This window comes from Sturnira hondurensis, unplaced genomic scaffold (assembly GCF_014824575.4).
Source record: "Sturnira hondurensis isolate 20B ecotype Veracruz unplaced genomic scaffold, ASM1482457v3 Scaffold0001721, whole genome shotgun sequence".
Taxonomy (NCBI): Eukaryota; Metazoa; Chordata; class Mammalia; order Chiroptera; family Phyllostomidae; genus Sturnira; species Sturnira hondurensis.
In genome coordinates this window covers 1,689,376-1,712,728 of record NW_028074352.1, presented here as the reverse complement: position 1 = coordinate 1,712,728, position 23,353 = coordinate 1,689,376, and the positions used below count along the sequence as shown (strand labels likewise).

General features: G+C 35.5%; 1 protein-coding gene across 1 annotated transcript in view; it reads left to right on the top strand.

Moving 5' to 3' along the window:
* ARHGAP24 (Rho GTPase activating protein 24) overlaps positions 1-23,353 on the top strand; it is a 516,933-nt gene that overhangs the window by 210,575 nt on the left and 283,005 nt on the right. Inside the window, exon 3 of the mRNA XM_037030752.1 lies at positions 19,546-19,633. Coding sequence (XP_036886647.1) covers positions 19,546-19,633 — 88 coding nt within the window. The remainder of the gene's footprint in view (positions 1-19,545; positions 19,634-23,353) is intronic.

Genomic DNA, 23,353 nt, shown 5'->3' with positions numbered 1-23,353 from the left:
TTGTTTATCAAAAAAGTGGTCTGTTTTGTATGGCTGCATCTTACCGTAAAACTAATAACATCAATAGTCAAGAATTTGGAACAGCTGTTATAAAAGGAAAGGCCTGTCTGTTGTATTTTTATCTTATCTTGCCAGATCTTGGTTGATTGTCATTTTCTTTTCTTAAGATTGAGAATTTCTTGGGTGGTCCTAACAGATGTTTAGCAACCTGTAAACTCTCACATTAGCACAGACTATAGAGTTTGTGGCATTTAGATCCACTGATATGTACACACATGTGTGTATTTGTATGTGTTTGTATAACAAAATAAGTTCTCCATCTGACTGAAAACATGTGGTAAGTGGTTTTCATGAAATTATTTTTTGAAAGCTGATCATCCAAACCATCTGCAGTGTGGTCAGACCACATTTCCTTCATGTCTTGTCTGAGATGACAAAATAACCAGAGATTTGGACCCAGTTCCTCAGTCTGAAGAAAGCTGTTCAAAAGTTCCATGCAGCCCATGGTGCATATTTCTCTTTCTGAAAGGGCATTTCATCTCTACTCCATCCATCCCATCCAGATTTGGTCTGTGAATATGCATGTCTCTCCTTTTCTCTCTCTCTGGCTGTAATATAGATGCATACAAAATATATGTATGCATATATAATAAAGCTCCTCTATGAGTTTATTACACATGAGTATAGAGATAAGGTGAAGGGAGAAGAAGAACTTCAAAAGGGAAGTCTATATTCTGTTAATGTTTTGGTGAAAAAGTGGAATGAAACAGAGAAGTGAAACAAGTTTGTAAAACACATCTATTTTTTTTTGCTAACAGCAACAGATGTATATGATATTTACATAGATGCAGTTTTCTTAAAATTAGAATATGTGCAATGAAATGATCGTTTTCAGTAACTGAAAGTAAATAACTTTATTAGTAAAGTTCACACCATAGTTAATAGATGTCAACTTTACTAATAGTTAGCAATTTATTTTTGCCGGAGTTTTCTGAAATAGACTTCTCAAATGTACTTTAGATGAAATATTTCAATATCCTATAGTATATTAATGCTTCTATAGATTTAAATTGTTATAAGAAAAGATATTTTTAAGACACAATAAAGATAATTGGTGTCTTTTTAATTTGGTAATTTTGTTCCTACCTATATCATCAATGTGTTATTCAGTGTAACATAAAAAAACAGGCAGATAAATGTTAACATTTTGTTTTGTTCATTTTGGGGGTTTGTGAGTCTTGATGTACTATAATTGAGGTAGTTCTTAGAGTACATGAGTAGACTGACAAAACCAAGTTCATGTTCAATTTATAGCAACATTTGCACTCAGTTTTGAACATTTAATCTTAGCTTTCATTGTTGTGAAAATGATGATGTTTACTTTGATGTGACTTAGGTTTTATATTTGTATATTAAAGTCCTAGTATCTCCAAACCAATACCCGCCCAGCTTTATTGACAGCCTGTAAGCATAAACAAAATTTTAAGTTGTTATAAAGGACCCTTGATGGCCACTCTTTGTGTCTGAAAAGCACAAAACATGTTCATGAAGACCCTTCTTGACTGTGTGCAAGGCAAGTAGTGCATGAAGAAAGGTGTTGTGTCAGGAGATGCCAGTGAGAGCATCAGAGACCCATGGGAAAGAAGAAGTTACAGGTGGGAAAGATCAGAGAAATAAGCCTACATATCGACAGGGTGAAGGAGAAAATTAATAAAAAATAAATTAAAGATCCAACCAATATTATGACTGAGGCAATTGGGTCAGTGTTGACAAAAATGGAGCTGGGAAGGAAATTTAATCTTTAGTTTAGGTTAAAAGCAGATTCTATCAAGGTAGTGAAAATAGAAAATTCAGATGAAAGTTGCCTGGCAACAAAAAGCCATAGTTCAATAATAAATTCATTCATGTGTTTTTTATTTAATTCATTTACTCATTCCACAAATATTTTGAGTAGCTACCATTTGATGACTCTACTATTTTCTCTGCAGAGAGTTGATAGATATTGTGGAGAAGCCTGCAAAAAAGCATAGTGCTCATAACTCTTGCCTTAGAGCATATTATTTAGATGAGAATATGTAGTAAAAGAGTAATTGGCCATTTCTATTAGGCAAACTTCACAAAATTATTTCTCAGGACATGGGGTAGATCATTCTGACTGGAGTGAATTGTGGAGAGGCAACCACAAGACCAGGTAGGTGTTCAGGGAAAGGGATAGATCACAGATGGGTCTGAATACCAGGCTAAGGATGAGGTACCCACCCTCCACCCCCAAGATCATTAATGATACCACATTTTTTGCAAGTCACATTTATTGAGTTTTTATTTAGATACAACTATGTAATCACCACCATAGTCAAGGTATGGGGTAGTTACATTACTCACAAAAATTCCCATGTCTCTTCATAGTCATTTCTTCTGCCATTCTCACCTCCGGGTAACAAATGATGTTGTTTCTTTCCTTACTTGTGCAAATGTCATGTAAATATACTTTATACCATGTAGCCTTTGAACCTGGCTTCTTTAATTAAATGTACTGCATTTGAAATTCATCCATGCTGTTTTGTGTTTACAGAAGCTTCTTCCTTTTTATTGCTGAGTAGTATTCAGTTGTATGGATATACCAAAGCTTGTTTATCTATTGACTTGCTAAAGGATATTTGGGTTATTTATAGTTTGGGGGTAATTATGAGTCACTATAATGTATACAGTTGCATACTGGTTTTTAATATGCACTTTAATATATTTCCTTTCCACCATTGTAGCTTCCAGCCTTTGAGTCAATACAACCATTTCTTCTTCAAGTTTAAGTTTTAAGAAATGCACTTGAAAATGTATTAGTTGTTAATATTAAATTTCTTTATGAGTTACAATTTATTGATGCCTATGAGAACAATATCCTACAACACATGTATGGAATGAAGGCCATGATAAGAATAAGAGAAGATAAGGCACTGACAAGGTAGATGGAAGTATGTAAAAGTAAATTTGCCAAACTGACCGCCACACAAAGTGCTGATCACATTGTCCAGTTACTATGTGCAAGGCCATGAGCTATGACCTGGTACTCGGGTGTTTATCCTCAAATGTATCAAACTGTTTGTAAAATTGTAATTGTTGACTGACCTTATAGAAAGTATTTACCCATAGAGTATAAAAAGTAGATACATTTATTAAAGAAGAAACAAGATACAAGAAACCTTGTACACAGGACAATGATGCCTCAGTCCTCTTTAAAGTAGGCACGTTGGGACCTCGAAGAGTTCTCCCAATTGCCGTCAGCTGCTCTGTTGTATTTTCCTGAATCGCATCAATGGTCTGAAATATCTTCCCTTTCAAAGGTAATTTTAGTTTTGAGAAAAGCCAGAAGTTGTAGGGAGCCAAATTTGAGCTTTAGGAGAGCTGAGTCACCTGGGTGATACAATGTTTCTCAAAAAAACTCTGCACAGGATGTGATGCATGAGCAGGTGCATTGTCCTGTTGACACTGCCAATCACCAGTTGCCCACATCTGTGGTCTTCTAAATCATTCAAATAATTTCTGTGGAGAAATGTTCAAGCTTAATGCAACATTTGATGCAGATTCATTCCTCTACTTGCTCAGTCATTTTGACTGGGAAGGCCACAGAGTACACATGCTGACTCAATGTCATCTACTGCCCCCACTGACTAGTAGTACAGTGAAGTCATCACTGTTCACATATGCACATTCCAGTCCACTCTCCTTGGCTGCCAGGTTACATGAATGTCACACAAACCATTCTCATTATATTAAGAACGATTGGACTTTTTCCAGACAGACCTCATACCTATACTCTATATTCATTACTCTAATGAATATAAAACTATTACTTGCACACATATAAAAGTTCATGTAAAAAGTGACCACTTACTATTTGGGAGCAACACAATGTAAACAGAATGCCACAATTCTATGAGTCAATTGCTAGTATTTTTTTTTCTGTATTACAGACAGAGACTGAGGCAAGAGAGGTTCAAGAACTTGCCCAAAATTGTACTCACAAGGGACAGAGCTTACATATAAACAAAGTTGGTCTGACTCCAGAACTTATGCTCTTAACTTCTAGTTGAAGGATTCCCATGTGGGGTACTGGGCTTGGGGTACCATGCTGTTATAGTTAAAGTGAGACAAGCTTGGATTCAGAGAAGCCTTTTTGGATGGGGAGGTATGTGGACTCTATTTTTATGAACAGATAAACACATATAAAAGTGCAGAGGAGATTTAGTGTGGGCATGGAAGCTCTCTGCAGAGATGTTGAGAGCCAGAGAGCATTGTCAGCCAATGGTTGTGGAGAACAGCGAGGGGGCAGTTCTCAGGAGTCAGATTTCAGCTTGGTGCAAAGTAGAACATGGAAAAGACCAGAAGCTACCATTTTGGAATAAACTTTTTCAAGATAATTCCTTTTCATTGGAGTGTTCAACAGAAGATGGATGAAGATGCAACTTTCCGGACCCTGTGCCTGCCCCTTTTATTTTTCTGGCACCTCTTCAGCCTTCTTTCTGGCTCCCTCTCCTACATAGGTCCACTAGATTTAGGTGCACCCTGAGATCTTCCTCATTTCCTACCTTACCAGTCCAAACATTCTTCCTAGATTACCTTAATTAATACTGTGGCTTCAAATGCAGTTTATAGTTTGCTCACTCTCAAAACCGAATCTCTTGACTCTAACTCTGGAACTTGAGACATATATTAAACTTTGTACTTGTCATTTTCCTGTATGTCTACGGTGTTTCAAACCAAATATGGCCTAAGCTGAACTCTTTAATTTCACCCCAAATCTTGTTTCTCCTCTTCTCTATTAAAATATGTGAGACCTGCCACTGCACACAATTCTAGACATTATAGTTGTTTCCTCTTCAGCCCCACATCCAACCCATAACCAACTCCTGTTTACTTCCAAAACATGATCCAAATAAAACCACTTGTCTTTGTCTTAATGGCTACTAATATTCTCTATTCTAAAGTAGCCTGGATTCCTGCTTCCACTCTCATTCTTCTATAATCTCTTTTTTATTCAATAACCAAGTGTTCTTTCAAAAATATAAATCAGATGATACCATGCTCAAAACCCATCCATGGCTTCTCATTGCACTTAGAATAAATATCCAAACACTTAACCTCAGCTTACACAATGGGACCTGATCAGCCCTGCCTTTGAGACATCACTATTCTCCATCTTCAAGTCGATAGACTTTTCTTAACATTTAGATCTCAACTAAATGTCACCTGCTCAGAGAGGCCTTTTTGAATAGTCATTCTAAAGTAGCAACCCAGACACTGTCAAACATACCACCCTCTTTTAATTAACTACTTGGCATTTTACATGAATAATTACCTTCTGTTTTTAAATCTATTCATGTATGGATGGGTATATGTATTTCTTCCTCTACTAAAATGTAAGCTTCGTGATAAGAGGAACATTGTCTACTTTCTATGCTGCTATATCTCCAGCAATCAAAACATTGACCTAGAAAAGAAATGCAATAAAAATCTGTATTGTACTATGACTTTATCATTGTCATGATGTCTGGCTTTGCTGGATGCTTGTGTTTTGTTATAGTGCCTTCTTTAGTGTAGAAAAGCAATGCATGTTAAAACAACTATCAAAAAAACTACAACAAATCATAATTTCTATTTTATGTATTCTAGAAATGGAAAGAACTAATGTTAACTTTAACTATTGCAAGTTAAACTAAATTTTAATTGGATTAACATACTAGTTATTTCTGATTAAGCAGATGGGAGCAGGGTGGAGATGAATGTTTAGAATTGAAACACTACTTTTTAATCATACCAGCCAAGTCAGTGTATTTAAGATAGAGGAAAAAATCAATGACATTTGAGTAGCTTTGGGAAGGAGCCACAAACAAATAAATTGCATGACCACAACTATAAAATCAATGGGACTTATGAGATGAAAAATATTAAATTGTTGAATATAAAACTTTAGTCACTGGTATTTCTTCCTGAGATTATTTTGCTAAGTGAAAAGACTAGCTGTTTGCCAAGAAAGGTCAAAATTAAATTTAAAAGATTCTTTCTCTCTCTTTCTTTTAGAGAAACTTGGTAATGAAACAGTTTTTTAAATTGTGCCTAGGTTCATATTCCCTGCACATTCTTCCCAAGTTAGAAGGCTTCATGCATCTGGACTAATATAGAGTCCACTAGCTACTTCTTTAACACTGGGAATAAATAAAAATAACTTTTAACATAAAATGATTATTTTTTAATTAAAAAAGTAATATTTTTGCACTGTAGAAATTTTGGAGAAAAATATATAAAGAATATTTAAAAGTTCCACTGTGTAACAAAAGTACAGAGTCTGGCAGAAGTAATGCCTGCTTGAGTGTGGTTGGTAGGGTAATAATAATTTATAGTTTTAATTTGAATATTTTCACCTAAAATGTCATATGGTATGTTTGGGTGTGACATTGTTATGTTACAGAATTACATGCTTATGATTTTGCAATAAAAAATTGTATAATAAAAAGGGGCATTATTTGTGCCTGATCCTGTACTAACATTTTTGTGAAATTTGTTTTTTTATCTGCACATTATTTTAATTTTTAATTTAATCTGAACGGGTAAAAGATTCATATTATTTAAAAATCAAAATTGTGTTAAATGTTCACAAGAAAGATTTATTTTTTTATGTACTCTTATTCTTCTGCTCTCACACTCTCTATAACTACTTTGGTTAGATTCATGTGTATTCTTCCCATGACCTTTTTTTATGTGAGTCAAAACAAATACAAATATATGTTCTTAGTATCATTTTTATCTTACTTAAAATATGGCATACTGAATGCTTATTTCTAAAGTAAGCTATTCTTTCTCTTTAGAAACTATCCTGCTATAGAGGGCATATATATATGTATTGGTTAAACATACTTCATTTACATATTGTGGTGAAATGTATTCATATATATATATATATATATATGCTCTCTAAACAGCTACCAAAAATTATATTTTACACATTTTAGAAGTGGAAAGTCATGTTAATTTTAAATATTATATATTTAAAAATATTTACATAATTGGTTCAACTAGGAAGCATCTGCATAATGGAGTATTATGCAGCTATAAAATCTGCAATATCTATTAGAAAAAATGTATTTTTATACATTAAAGCTCATTCACATATATTTTTCTATAAAGCTCAGTCATATATATATATATATATACTTACATATAAGTATATATACTTTGTATACATATGCATACTTATATACACATATAACTATATATACTTATATACTATGTATATATGTATACCATATTTTAAGGACTATAAGATGCACCAGACTATAAGACACATCCAGGTTTTAGAGGAAGAAAATCGGAAAAAAAATTTTGAAGCAAAAAATGTGGTGAAATATTTAATAATAAACAACATAGTCCGCCACCCTCCCCACCCCGCACAGTGAGCCAGGTAAACTACATTTGGACTACATGACACACCCGCATTTCCTCCTAAATTCGGGGGGCAGTGCATCTTATAGTCTGAAAAATACAGTACATATACACCCACAAGCGGTGGGACAAAAGTAGATTTACAGATGTTCATATGGAAAATAATACAATAACTAATCAATAATAATACTGGAATAAAGTCTGTGTTTTACATACTCAGAACTATAAATCTACTTTTGCCCTACCCTGTATATAATATAAAACACCTGATGTGATGGTGCTGGATTCTCAGTGATGGACACCTGAGAATTTCCAAGTATTGCCTTGCAAACAATGCTGTTTTAATTCAAATAAACTTACAAATGGGCCATTTCTTATGTGTGTTGGTGTGAATAATATTGCCAAAGTACCCTCTATAAGAATTTTGCTTTGGATAGTGAACAGACAGTTCAATATACAGATGATGTATTATAGAATTATACACTTGAAAACTATATAATTTATTAACCAATGGCACTCCAACAAGTTCAATAAAAATTAAATTTAAAAATTTTGCCATTTTTACCCTTCAAATACCAATGTATGAGAGTTCTGTTTTCCTTACCAAGAGAATATGTTGTCAAATTTATATATTTTTGTAAGAGTGTAATATCTTTCCACAAATAAATATCTCATTGCACTTGCAATTTTAGCAAATTTTAAGAATTAAATAAAACATAATCAATTATAAGTCAAAGAAGTAAAGAAATGCCAAGAAAAATAGGTGTACTATAATGCAAAGGAGAGACTATTTATTGAAAGAAGCTCAGCATGTCAAAAACATCTGTGCAATTAAGTCCTAAGTTGCCTTCTTTCTGCTAACAACTTTTTTGTTTCAGCTAAACTTTCCAATTTTAAAATTCAAGCATATGGGAAACTATCAAACTAAATATAAAACAATGTACCCTGGCTGGTGTAGCTCAGTGGATTGAGGTGGGGCTGTGGACCAAAGGGTGGCCAGTTTGATTCCCAGTCAGGGCACATGCCTGGGTTGAGGGCCAGGTCTCCACTGAGGGGCATGTGAGGGGCAACCACACATTGATATTTCTCTCCCTCTCTTTTTCCCTTCCTCTCTCTCTAAAAATAAATAAAAAAATATTTTTAAAAATTTAACAAGCAAACAAATAAATATAAAACAATTTTACTTGGTTTTGAAAAATTAGCAAGCTCATTTTATTCAGTCTCATGTTATTCTGTACTATAGATTTAACTATTGTACAGTTTTTTCCGAGGTCAAACCTACGTTCTTTCCACTTGTTAGTAAAGATAAAGGGTTAAGTGGGGCTACTTTAATTATCATTAATTTTCTGTTCCATCGATAATGGCTTGTTCAATCCTTTTTCTTAAGAGTACCAGATTTTCCCTTTGCAAATACTATATAGCTATGACTTTTTGCTCTTCATGTTTCATAATGAGACATAAATTCCAAACACTTTTTTTCTGATGTTTTCTCTCCTACTGCCATAGACTTCATTTTTAACCTTGTCCTTTCATTTTCTAGTTGAGAAATAAAAAATGTTGTAAAAAGGTGTATGTTATTGAACACAAAATACAAGGTCAGTGCCCAGTAATTGATTGAGAAAGGTTAGCTAATGAACTCATTCTTTCCATATAAGGAATCTTTTTAAAAATGCTTATTGTTTTTTTCCATTACCATTTAGCCCCCTTATACTCGACCTACTGTAATCAACCCACTGTTGTCCATGTCCATGAGTCCTTTCCTCAATCCCTCTACCCCCTGACCACCCTCTCCATAGCTGTCATCCTGATCTATACCTGCGGGTCTATATCTGTTTTGCTTATTAGTTCAGCTTGCTCATTAGATTCCACATATAAGTGAAATCATATGGTATTAACCTTGCCATAGACACTCTGTTCTGGGGCTCCAGGACATGAATGTGACACTGATTTAATCCATTTCCTCCTACTGAGAGTAAGGATTGGGTGAGGAGTGATTTTCTTTGGCTGCAGTCTATTTGAATGCCTCACACAATGTGGATTCTCCCTGAAAAGCATTGGCTAAGTAAAAGTTAGACACGGCTTGCCAGCACTTGAGAATTAACAGTGAACTCCTCTTAAAACCTCAGCTGGTTACAGGCTCTTCCCAAAGAATCATCAAAGGGTTTGTTTCAGAATATGTTTTATTTGTATTAGTTTTCTTAGACTGCTATCAAAAATTACCACAAACTTGGTGGTTTAAAACAACAGAAATTTACTCATTGAAATTTATTCTCAGTTCTGGAGGTTAGAAGTTTTAAATCAAGGTGCAGGCAGAGCCAGACTCCCTGACAGAGGCTCTAAGAGAGAATGATTCCAGCCTCTGGTGAAGCATTTCTTGGCCCATTGCTTTTCTTTGCTTTAAATATATATTTGTATGTTTTTATTAGTATAAAAAGTAATATTTCTCATTATTTAAAAATTTTTAAATATTTTATTTATTTATTTTTAGAGAGGGAGGAAGGGAAGGAGAAAGAGTGGGAGAGAAACAGCAATGTGTGGTCGCCTCTCGTGTCTCCCCTACTGGGGACCTGGCCTGCAACCCAGTCATGTGCCCTGACTGGGAATTGAACCAATGACCCTTTGCTTCACAGGCCCATGCTCAAACCACTGAGCTACATCAGCCAGGACTCATTATTTAAATTTTTAAAGATAGGGAAAATGTAGCAAAATAAAAATTATATATGACCTGGCTATCCAAGGATAACCTATAATAAAATAACACTTCATTGTTTTTCTAAGCATTTGGCATCATCAACACATAAAATCTACTAAATATATGGTTGATAATTAAACAAATCAGTGAATCAATCAATAAATCACATTGTATAATAGGTTTCTGTTACATAAAGAACAGGAAGTGGAGCTTGAGTCAAATTGTACCTCTGTGCTTTACCAGTTGCAGCTAACTGACTTATTTATGCTTCATCATTCCTTCTGTAAAATGGGTAGTGATAACTGTCCCTCCAGATAGGGTTTTTCAGAAGATTAAAATGTACAATGTATAGTAAGTGCTGGCTCAGTAGAAGCCAGCTGAGATAATTCAAGATAGAAATGGGGTATTTGTCTTTCACTGCCTGGCGTATTTTGCTTAGCATAATGCTCTCCAGTTCCATCCATGCTGTTGCAAAGGGTAGGAGCTCCTTTTTTTATTTCTGCTGCATAGAATTCCATGTGTAAATGTACCATAGTTTTTTGATCCACTCATTTACTGATGGGCACCTAGGTTGCTTCCAACACTTGGCTATTGTAAATTGTGCTACTGTGAACATTGGGGTGCATAGGTTCTTTTGGATTGGTGTTTCAGGGTTCTTAGGATATAATCCTAGCAGTGGAATTGCTGGGTCAAAAGGTAGTTCCATTTTTAGTTTTCTGAGGAAATTAGATACTGTTCTCCATAGTGGACTATTAACAGGAATCTAATCAACTAAATGAACAGGCAAGCAAAGTATAGCCAAAGACACTGAAATTGAAAACAGGCTGACAGTGATCAGAGGGGAAAGGGAAAGGGGATAATGGGGGAAAAGGGTGAAGGGTTACAGGAGCAATTATAAAGGACACATGGACACAAAGGAGGGTGGAAATAGGGGAGGGAGGTGGGGAGAAATGGAGTGGTGGGAAGGGGTGGGGGGAAAGGCAGAAGACTGTACTTGAACAACAATTTTTAAAAAGCTAGAAAAGGGGGAATTTCACTCTGAAGAGAATGAGGTGGAGTAGAAATTTTTGAGAGGTGGCTTTTGTATCAAGATTTGAATGTTTTCTCCCAACTACAGTCTTTCAAAAATGGCATGGGTCACATTAAGAAAGGTAGTAAGAATTTGTTTGAACAAATTCTGAATGCCTTCAGTATTACAGAGGGATCATTGCATTATGGTACATATTATTATATATAATATAGTATATATTACTATATATAATGTATTATACATATATAATTATAACATATATATTAATTAGAGGTTTATTTGCTTTGATTAATCCTCTAGGCTTGCAAACATGATGGTAAAATTTGACTTCAAAATTTCTAATTAGCCTTGGCTGGTGTAGCTCAGTGGATTGAACATGGGCCTGTGAAGCAAAGGGTCACTGGTTCGATTCCCAGTCAGAGCACATGACTGGGTTACAGGCCAGTTCCTCAGTAGGGGACACATGAGAGGCAACCACACATTGATGTTTCTCTTCCACTCTTTCTCCTTCCCTTCCCCCTTCTCTAAAAATAAATAAATAAATATTTAAAAAAAATTTCTAATTAGTTTATCTTCTCATTTATTCTACTAGATGATAATACTAGCAGATATATGTAGAACCTTTACTATAATCACCTCATCATTTGGGGATTAGCAAAATTTGGGCCCCAAATATCTTTGAGGTTTCTAGAATATAAGAAAAAATTTTTGTCAATATTAAAAACAGCTAAAAGTATTCTGCATCAGGCATTTTTCTACAAACTGTGTGTGTAATAGTTCACAGTTATGAAATAGGCTCCATTTTTATCCCAGTTTAAGGATGAAGAGCCTGAGGAATAGAGAGGATAAGTATCTTGCACGAAGTCACTTCACTAATTGGTGGTATAGTGAGAATCTAAAATGGGCAGCATGACTCCAGAATAGAGTTACTGCACACAAGCTTTATCCTCATTATAGATTATTTTTTAAAATATATTTTATTGATTATACAATTACAGTTGTTCTATCCCCCCCCTTCATTCCCCTCTACCCTACACACCCCCTCCCCCACCATTCCCCCCCCCTTTAGTTTATGACCACATGTCTCAAGCTCTTTAGATTCTATATTTCCCCTACTATTTTTGCCATCCCCCTACCTATTTTCTACCTACCGTCTATGCTACTTATTTTCTGTACCTTCTCCCCCCTTCTCCTCCTCCCAACCCCCTGTTGCTAACCCTCCATGTGTTCTTCATTTCTATGGTTCCACTCCTGATCTAGCTGTCCTCTTGGTTTGCTTTTATTTTAGGTGTGGTTGTTAATAACTGTGAGTTTGCTGCCCTTTCACTGTTGATATTTTTCATCTTCTTTTTCTTATATAAGTCCCTTTAGCATTTTATATAATAAGGGCTTGGTGATGATGAACTTCTTGAACTTGACCTTATCTGAGAAGCACTTTATTTGTCCTTCCATTCAAAATGAAAGCTTTGCTGGACAGAGCAATCTTAGATGTAAGTCTTTGGATTTCATGACTTGGAATATTTCTTTCCAGCCCCTTCTTGCCTGTAAGGTCTCTTTTGAGAAATCAGCTGACAGTCTGATGGGAACTCCTTTGTAGGTGACTGTCCCCTTATCTCTTGTTGCTTCTAGAATTCTCTCCTTCATTTTCATCTTGGCTAATGTAATTATGATGTGCCATGGTGTGTTTCTTCTTCGGTCCAACTTCTCTGGGACTCTCTGAGCTTCCTGGATTTCCCGGAAGTCTATTTCCTTTGCCAGACTGGGGAAGTTCTCCTTTATTATTTGTTCAAATAAGTTTTCCACTTGTGGCTGTTCCTCTTCCCCTTCTGGTACCCCTATAATTTGGATGTTGGAATGTTTAAAGATGTAGATTATTATATAGCCAGAGCACTTGTGGATACAATTTTATGTCTTTCATAAGCATATGTACTCTTTTCATAACAGGGGCTTATCTGTAATTTAAAACTTTTTTGCCTTTCCTGAATGATTCTAAAGTGCAGGAATGCAAAGGCATTGTTCAGCTTCCTCACTATTATATTTTCTGTGCCTAAGATAGAGCTTGGCACATGCTCAGTGTTAACAAATATTCATTGAATAAATTAATGAGATTATTTGCTACAAAGAAAAATATCAAACCAAGTTATTTAACTCTAATAAAAATGGTTGAATAATATTTATTTTACCTTGATCTCATTTTCAAACCTATTTGTACTATAAGTATACATAGGTTTTCATGTATATTTTTGTGCAAGCTGAGACTGCCTAGTTCCAAGTGTGGTTCATGATCGTTGTTCATGCTGGAAGAGAAATTTCATCAGTACGATTGTGAAACTAACAAGACCACTGCACACAAATCATTTCACCAATCTAACTTTCAGAAAATAAGATCACCATGCTTATTTTCAACATCATCTAGCCTTACCCTAGTATCTTGTGGTTTTGGCTCCACGATCTGATACTAACTAGACAAGAGCGTCTTTTCTAATAACAATTTTAGCTGAAAACAAAATACTAGTGTGGTTGTGAATTATGTTTCATTTGCCAAATCTTAGCTGTCAAACTATAAAAAAATATAACATAGTACCCCATTTTGAAACGTGAAAGATTATTTCTAAAATGAATATTCCCTAGAAGGGATAAAAATAAGTATAATTTCATTCTGACTCTGCTGATTAATTATTGACATGTAATTATACATAATTATTGCCATATGTACTGCACTCCTATCAAAAATGTTACATTCCTTTCTTATTCTTGAGGTCTTTCACTAAGATCATTCAAAATTTGAAGCGAGGTGTATTGAACATCATGAGGGAATCTACTCAGAAAATTTAGGGCACTGGCACCTTAGCTTCACTCAAGATCCCAGCCAGAATTCCATGGCCCCACCTCTAAAGGGGCAGTGAGTGACAAAGAGTTGTAAAGGTTAACAGAAACTAACAGATAGCGAAAACACCTGGGGCTAAAAACAGGAAGGAAACCCTTACCACTCTTAGCTCTACAGAACTTGAGGAAGACTGCAAGTTTAAGGAAATGTGGACTCAGGCAGCCCACATACCTAGGGCCAAATAGCTGTCTCTCATGGAGAAAGACAAGTCAGCAGATGTCTTCTGACCTTCTGCTATGACCTCTCAAACCCATCCTGAAGACAGAGGTCAAGAGAACCTGGTTTATCCAATTTATACAGATTAGTCCTCTGACGTACAGAACAGAGGGATGGGTGGAGAGAAAATCTGAAGGGGCAATTAGGAAATAGCTACCAATAGAAAATTAAAGAATGTCACGTAGTTTTGTTTCATGTGCATGGGCCTCGGGGAGCTTGAGTCTTCCCCATTTGTGACAAGAGGAACCATATTTCTTTTAGGTACACAGAAGAGAAAAACTGAAGTCCCTTTTGACTCTTCTTTCTTCATTTTTAGTGTTTAAGTTATGCCAAGTTTTTTTCATATTCCTTAAAAATATATCTCTAATGGAAAGTTATGCCATTTCTACTGCCAACACCTTTGTGTAGGTCTTGACTTTGCCATTTTATGTCAACTAATTGCTTCATGGTGACAAACTTCCAAGAGGCTGGTCTTATAAATCTCCACCTGCTTTGTTCAAGGACAAATTCTGGTTCTCAGCTGTTATGGAGATGATATGCAACATCCTCTGCCTAGGATTAGACTTTCCACAACGTGTCTTCAACATCACCAGTAGTTTTTACTTCCCTATGAGTAAAATGGGGAAGTAAAAACTTTTTTACTTATTTTTCTAGTATGCTCTGGACATATGTTTCTAATTACTACTTTGCTGATGACAGTTCTTCCATTTTGGAAGATTTTCCCCAAATCACTACATCTGAAAAACTATTTTTCTTTAAAAACTATTTCCTTTATATTATCTTTCCTAACTAATCAAAGAGCTCTAATGATGCTCTCTTTGTAAACTTTTATTACATTTGTTTGTTTTCTACATACTTCAGCACTTATTTATTTCATTGTTATGTGTTGTATTATTCTTGTACTGAGACTAGAGAGGGTTTTTTTGTACATACTCTATGTCATCTGAAATAATTCTAGAAATTTGACATATGGTAGTGTCTCAATAGAGTACTTTTGAATTCAGTCCAGGCATTTGAATTATACTTGCTTATTAGTTGTTTATTTCTTTGGTTAGCTATGTAAAGTAACTCTGGAAGAATTAACCAAACTGACACAACAGTGCATAATTTTTACTACTAATTTTTCTCTTAGATAATTGTTTTAAAGAGTAAGTTGAGGAGCTCAAAGATTTTGCTTCATGGATATTCATGAAAATGTTCTTTATAACATGAAGGAATATAAAAACTTAATGACAATAGAGGATGCAGAAGTGGTATATTCAGTCAAATACTATACTATTTAATTTTTTTCTTTGTTCAGTGGCCTTTTTAATGTGTGTGGGTTTTTAAACATATTTTACTAATTATGCTATTACAGTTGTCCCATTTTCCCGTTCACTCCCCCTGCTTACCCCCTCCCACCCACATTCCCCCACTTTAGTTCATGTCCATTGGTCATACATATAAGTTCTTTAGCTTCTACATTTCCCATACTATTCTTGCCCCCCCCCCCGTCTATTTTCTATCTACCATCTGTGCTACTTATTCTCTGTACCTTTTCCCCCTCTCTCCGTCTCCCACTCCCCTATTGATAACCCTCCGTGTGAATTCCATTTCTGTGGTTCTGTTCCTGTTTTCGTTGTTTGCTTTTTTTTTTCTTTTAGGTGTGGTTGTGTGTTTGCTGTCATTTTACTGTTTGTATTTCTTATCTTCTTTTTCTTAGATAAATCTTAACATTTCATATAATAAGGGCTTGGTGATGATGAACTCCTTGAATTTGACCTTATCTGGGAAGCACTTTATCTGCCCTTCCATTCTAAATGAAAGCTTTGCTGAATAGAGTAATCTTGGATGTAGGTCTTTGGATTTCATGACTTTGAATACTTTTTTCCAGCTCCTTCTTGCCTGTAAGGTCTCTTTTGAGAAATCAGCTGACAGTCTGATGGGAACTCCTTTGTAGGTTACTGTCCCCTTATCTCTTGCTGCTTCTAAGATTCTCTCCTTCATTTTAATCTTGGCTAATGTAATTATGATGTACCTTGGTGTGTTCCTCCTTGGGTCCAGCTTCTTTGGGGCTATTTAATTTTAAAAAACTATGTGAGTAATTCAATTGCCATAACAAAACTAATAAAAATTTTTTGGTTTTGCTTTTGAAGTTCATAATAAGTGTATTTTGATTATTGTTTTTGTAAAAATTACTCTATATGTAATACACATACATACATCGATGGATACAAATAAGAAAAGGCACATTGGTATTAATATTTGTTATCTATGGTGATGTATAAATTGTAGACTTTTTTGTTTAACTGTATTTTCTGGCAATGTAAGCATTGCAAAATACTTTGAACACAGTTACAAGTAAGACCCTTCTCTTAGTGATAGACTTTAATTATATGTTCTCTATATAAGGTGACCAAGTTAGCTGTTTCAATTAAATGACTTTATTTTACAAGCACAGTAAATATCTGTCAGTTGTAGTGTACACTGTCCTAAACATTGTCTACTGATATTTAAAGTATTATTTTTATGTTGTAACTTGCTTGGCAAACTGTCAAAGTATGAAATCTGTATAATGTCAAAATTGAAAATTTAAATAAAAGTATCAATCAGAGTAGCTACTTCACATGTGCAAAACCCCCAAAAGAATAGCATTACTCTGCCTTCTAACTACCAAGGGAGGTAGTTTAGGATTTCATGGAGAATGGCTTTATGCAGGAGAACTACTTATTCAGGAGAGTGGCTTGAATTCACTTTATAGAACACAAGTACAGTTTAAGCTCTTAAGTATATCTGAAGGCATAGAATTAAACAGGAGCCCTGTCTATGCACATGTCCAAGTGCATACATGCATAAACAAATATTTTATCTATCTGGAAGGTTAGATGCTATGTTCTACAACTAAGCAAAATCACAAATTTAATTGCTCCACAAAATCATTTAAGTAAATAAACTCACAATTGAAACAACTTATCACTTTTCGTAGAAATCATATAGGTTTTAAACCTATATATAAAAGGTTTTAATTAGGATGAATGTTTTTCAAAGTATTTAGTAATTTTTTTTAAAGATTTTATTTATTTATTTATTTATTTATCTCTAGAGGGAAGGAGAGAGGGAGAGAAACATCAATGTATGGTTGCCTCCTGTGCGTCCCCTGCTGGGAGTTGGCCTGTAGGGAACCCACCTGCAACCCAGGCACGTGCCCTGACTGGGAATCGTACCACGATCCTCTGGTTCACAGGCCCACGCTCAATCCACTGAGCTACACCAGCTAGGGCTAGTATTTAGTAATTTTTAAAAATTATTGAAAAATACCAAGAAGTAAAATGAATCCATGAGCCAGAGGACACTAAATATGATGAGAAAAAGGAAAATTTACTTTGTGGAGGAGGAAAACAAAGGCAGTGCATCGACACTCCTCTTGTAAGCAGGTGGGGAGAGAAAGATTTCTATCCTACAATTCCTTGGGCTTTAGTTAGGAAGTACTTTCCTTTATCACTCCACGCTCAGAAGGAGGGACAGAGTTGATGACTATAATGTTCTGTGCCAAACCAGCTAGAATGAAAGTTAAGGAGAATGAAGATATTACTTGAAGTAAATACTGCTTCGAGCTGGAAAAGTGAACAATAAAATAAAGTGGACAAGAGCATATGGTTTTAAATCCTGCATACTGCTTTTGAATATTGGCTTTGCTACTCATTTACTTAACAGTACATTTTTCTGTACCATTAACTTATGCCAGGCAGAATGCTAAACACTGGTTTGCAAGATCAAATTTTTGTATAAAGATCATTCTGACTGCATTAAGAAAAAATGATTGAAAGATGTTTAGTATTATGGGGGATTCAGTGAACTGGTGTTTGACACATTCCAGGCAAGACAATAGTAGCTTGAACTAGGTAGGGAGTGGTGTTAGCAGAGATATGTGGGGTAATGACTGCAACAGTACTGGCATTTGCAGCTAATTAGAAAAGGGCACCAGTCCCTGAGTTAGGAAATGCGTAAACAGAATGAGAATTAATTGCATTTTTTAAGATTTTATTTATTTTTTGAGAGATGGGAAAAGAAGGAGAAAGAGAGGGAGAGAAACACCAATGTATTTGCCTCTTGTGGGCCCCCAGCTGGGAGTTGGCCTGTAGGGAACCCACCTGCAACCCAGGCACGTGCCCTGACTGGGAATTAAACTGGCAACCCTTTGGGTCACAGGCAAGTACTCAATCCACCGAACCACACCAGCCAGGGCAAATTAATTGCATTTTAATTTGACTAACTTTAGTTTTAAGATGCTTTGGGACATCTAAATAGAAATGTCAAATAAGTTCATGGATATAAAGTTATGAAGCTCAAAGAACTCTCAGTTAGAATTATTGATCTAGTGTTTATTAGCTTACAACTGGTTATTAAAGTCATAGGCATAGATGAGATAGCTTAGAAGAAAGAGAATATAAAGAAGGAACCATTGAATAGACCTTTGAAGTTCTATAATATTTAAAGGTCAGTTAGGGCCAGTGAAAGAAAGAGGTGTCAGAAAAGAAAGAGATAAATCTGGAAAAAAACAAGGAGCCACAGAAAGAAAATGCTTCAAGTAAGAGTGGTTAATACTACTCAGTGCTCCTGGGAATTCAAGTTCATTGAAGATTGAAAATTGTCAAATCACATAATTAGAATTCTAGGTGCAAAAACTAGAGTGCAATGCATACATATAAGGAAATAGTTTCCGTATAGATAACTCTTTGCTAGGCCGGGGTGGGGGAGGGGGGAAATGATAGCTAGAGTCTAAATGTTTATAATAGGATGGAGTTTTAAATATATCTCGATACCATGAAAATGATCCATTAAAGAGAGAAATCTATAATAACAAAAAGAAAAGGGATAAAAGAGAAAGTTATCATAACATTGACTAAGCTATTCAAAGTCTCTGCCTTGGTTTTCACATCAGTAAAATGGGGGAAAATAAACCATTTTCTAATGAATAATATGATGTTGGTAGAATGCTTAGTAAAAATTTTTGCACACAAAAAACATTTAATAAATTGGTGCTTAAAATGAATGCAGCATCTAAAACAGCACCTAGTACATCTTATATATATATTAGACGGTCAATAAATGTTTGCTAAATGCTTAATGAATGTGATTTTGTTACATGAATTTTGATTAGTTGGGAATATAAATGAGTCTGGTACATATTACTATACACTGGGTTATAAATGTACTTTGAATATTCACTGACGATGATTGTGATGATGATAATGTTCAGTGTTTGCCATCTAATAATGTTGATGTTTTGCACATTTGTGTTCACAGGGCACTATTTTTCTGCCTGGAAATAAAGTCCTTGAACATCCCTGCAATGATGAGAGCCCAGGGAAATTCCTTTTTGAAGTAGTTCCAGGTAAAATGATTTTCTGGATTGGTCACATTATTGCTGTTTCATATTGGGAAAAGGGAAAACTTGTCAGAATGTCTTTATTATTCTAGAGTCATGGCTGAGAACATTAATTTGTGGAGGCAAGTATCAAATTTGGTGTGTACCTCAGATCTGTACAAGGATACAAGTGAACACACACACACACACACACAGATACACACACAGATACACACACACGGCTGCATGGTTATCCATTGTCCATAGACCCCAGAGGGACCAGAGGTCATGACAGAACATCCCTGAAACTATTGGAGACAAAGCTAATTTTACAGTGCTTTTATAATATGAAATTTTGGTGAAGTATTACAGGTAAAATGCATTGTCCAGCTGATTACCTGTCATAGTTTTCTCACAAAATTACATTGTAAAGAAACTTTTGCTACAAAAGCAAAACAAAAAAAATCCTTCTTCAACAACTGACAGCATGTTACAGTTCTGTACCTCAACTCTGCTCCCAGCGAACCACTTGCACATGTTTGGCTTGCAGAGATGAGGATGTCTCTGCCAAGTTACCAGACCCTGCAGTTAAACTTCTTCACCATCTGTTCATTTTCTCTAATAATCTTCATCTACCCCTCTCTCAGTACCTGATCGCCACTTAAATCTCTGACTCACCCAGCAACAATTTCTTCAAGGCCATGATCTACTTCTTTGATGAGTTCTTTACCCCTTCCTTAATCCCTGATAGAAGAAAAAGAAAGTTATGGGTGTGCTTTTGATAGCGATTCCTGACTGGCCCAGTTGATGTGATATTGATATTGATTGAATCACAGCCCAAGGTGAGTTTGAATTTATTTGGGTGACCAATATGTGGCACATATCAATAATACTGGCACAAAGGCAGTCAACAAAACATTTTCCCCAGATTTATAAATGCCAGGAACCTAAAATGTGAAAGCATATTTTTCCCCTCAATGAAAACAGCTGTAGCGCTGAGTTCATCTGGCTCACTTTGGAATCCATGACTAAAGGTTAATTAATGCAGCTGAAGTGCAGAAAGGTTAGTCAGACGAATCGTGTTATTTGTTTTCCCCCAGGGAGAACATGCTGTAAGAAACCTGAATCTTGTTTGCCCTATTAAAATCTTTTTATACTTACTTCTTAGTGGAGTATACTGTATGGAACCAGATTCCAGATGTTGCAAAGTCTTTGAAGTATCAGTAGAGGAAATTTCTTCCCTTATTTATTCTCAAACATTAGTGCCTGTTAGCTTTTAAATGAGCATGATATTAAACTGACAGCTTTGACTCCTTATCTCCAATACTAAAGGTCTACTTTCCCATTCAGTCTACTAACTGAGTAGAGAATTCATCTTTCAGTGTAGAAGTTCTGATATAACACAAATGGATATTGTCAAGACTTCTAGAGACAGCTGTGTCTTCAGCTCAGGAAGTCACGAAACTTCCCCTCCAAGACTGCTGTTCTAGGGCATGTGTTTCACATGAAGTGCATAGAAAATAATGGCTTTTGATGAGCAAAGTTTAAGAAGCTCAATACTGCATTATATAGAATCTGAAGGTTGTTCTTTAAAAAAAAATGAGCCTGTAGCTCATGTGCAAAGATGCTTCCTGAATCATTAATACAATATGTATAGTTTCTAAATTAGGTTTTATAACTCTGAAGTGACAAGAGAATTGTGTCATATGCTTCTTTGAAGAGGGATTTGGAAACTCACGATGCCTACAGTGAGAATTCAGTGTCTGCTCCATTAATCTTGGTCATTGGGTTTTTATTGCTTTGCCCCTGACAGCAGGATGGAATTTCAGGCAAATGCTTCTGTATATGTATGAAAATATGGGGATCTGTATCACATAATTTTAATAAATTTTTCAAAATCAGGATTACTCAGGAACAGGCTGACACTTGATTTATTTTTGCAAATGGAAATGACAAGATAATATTGTCTAAGCCTTCCAGTTGTGAAATTGTTTGACTTGGGGAATTTGCAAAGTTGCAAGAGTGTTTTCATTTGTCAAAAAGTGTAGGAGACAGGAAAGATTGTGGAAATGTGGTCAGTGCCTTGTACAGAATCCTCTTCGGGCCTGCCTGATGGCATATCCTCATAACATGTACTTATTCTGCATGGCTTTCTCTGTGACTTCCCTCGATCACCACTTCTGAAAACCCATGCTGCACATGGTGTTTACAGATTCAACACTATTCCATCTTTATAGACAAGTACTTCAAGCCCAACTACCCAAGCTATAGCAATAAATAGGATTACACACTTTAATCCCACCTGCCTATGGTAATATCGAACAAAACTGACAATAACCTCCAGGAAGCCCTTTTGCCAAATATTCTGGTACTATATACATACTTATGTATTTGTGTACATGTGTGTTTCTATGTATGTATACACATATATGCATGTGTATGTGTGTATATGTACACATATGTATATATAAAGTTTATTCACATACGTGATGCATATTTTAAAGTTCCCATATCTTTGTTGTTTTTGCTTTAGTAGTATGAAATACCCTATGATATTAAATATTAATAATGTGCAAAGAAGAAAAACAAGATTTCTCAATAGAATTGAGGATTCTTCAAACAACTCTATGAGGCAGGCTATATTACCTATTTACTCTCTGTGGTATTTCTAAATAGGCTTAAAGCTTTTGTAAAAACCTAAAAAAAAACCCCTACCATAACCTGGGATTAAATTCTTATAGACTTGCTATCTTATAAAACAAATTGTCTCCTTGAATACTGCCATGATTTAAAGCATTTCACTATATTTTTCTCTATTTCTCTACACGTTATTCAAAATGGAGGTGTTAGCCAACTAGGCAATTTGGAGACTTCACTGTCTGACATTCCAAATTTTAGACTGGAATGAATTCATGGCCAAGTGCTAAGCTTTCGGGAAATGTGGTTGAGGAAAGGAATGTTGGCAGATCTTTAATGTATAGTGCTGGAAGAAAGAAAATGCTCTCTTTGCTTCTCTCAAAATGTGTTCTGAGGAAGGTTTTCTTGTGGTGTTTTAAAAATTTAAAAGAGTAATTAATGGAATGATGATGCCTTAGCTTTCAGAAAAACAGTCTGTCAGAAGGAGAAAAAGTAATATTGATTCAGAGACAACTAGAGACAGGCATGGAGAGACAAGGAAGGATGTGCTCCACCCAGTTAGGAACCACATCACCCTCATCACCACATCCCTAACACCTAGTGCAGTATAATGCAAGGGGATGAATAAATATTATTGAAGTGTCTACATTTGTGACAGGTTTGTGGAGGAATGTCAGTCATATGAATTTTTTTTTTTGGTCAGCTATCACTACTCCCAACTTGGCCACATTGACCTCTTACTTCCTGCTGTGTAGGATCTTTCCATCCCTGGGTACAGCAAAGACCCCTGTGGCTTTAGTGGCTGAAGTGGTGGGAAACCTCACATTCTCTTTTCTACTTCTCTGCCTTCCTCTTTGATAATGAGAACAAGAGACAGATGGAAGAAGGTAATCTTCCTACACAGAAGCTTTTGCAGGAGTATAGCCCCTTAACACTGATTGCCTATTACACTTCTCCCCAAATGCTGACTCTCTCACGGAGTGCATTTGTGGATTTTCCAATATCCCTAGATTTGGAAATGCACTTCACATGATAGGAATCTGTACCCTGGGCATGCTCCTGTTGGATGGGATTCTGACAAAAGAGGTCAAAGGCCAGCTGCTTTCTTCA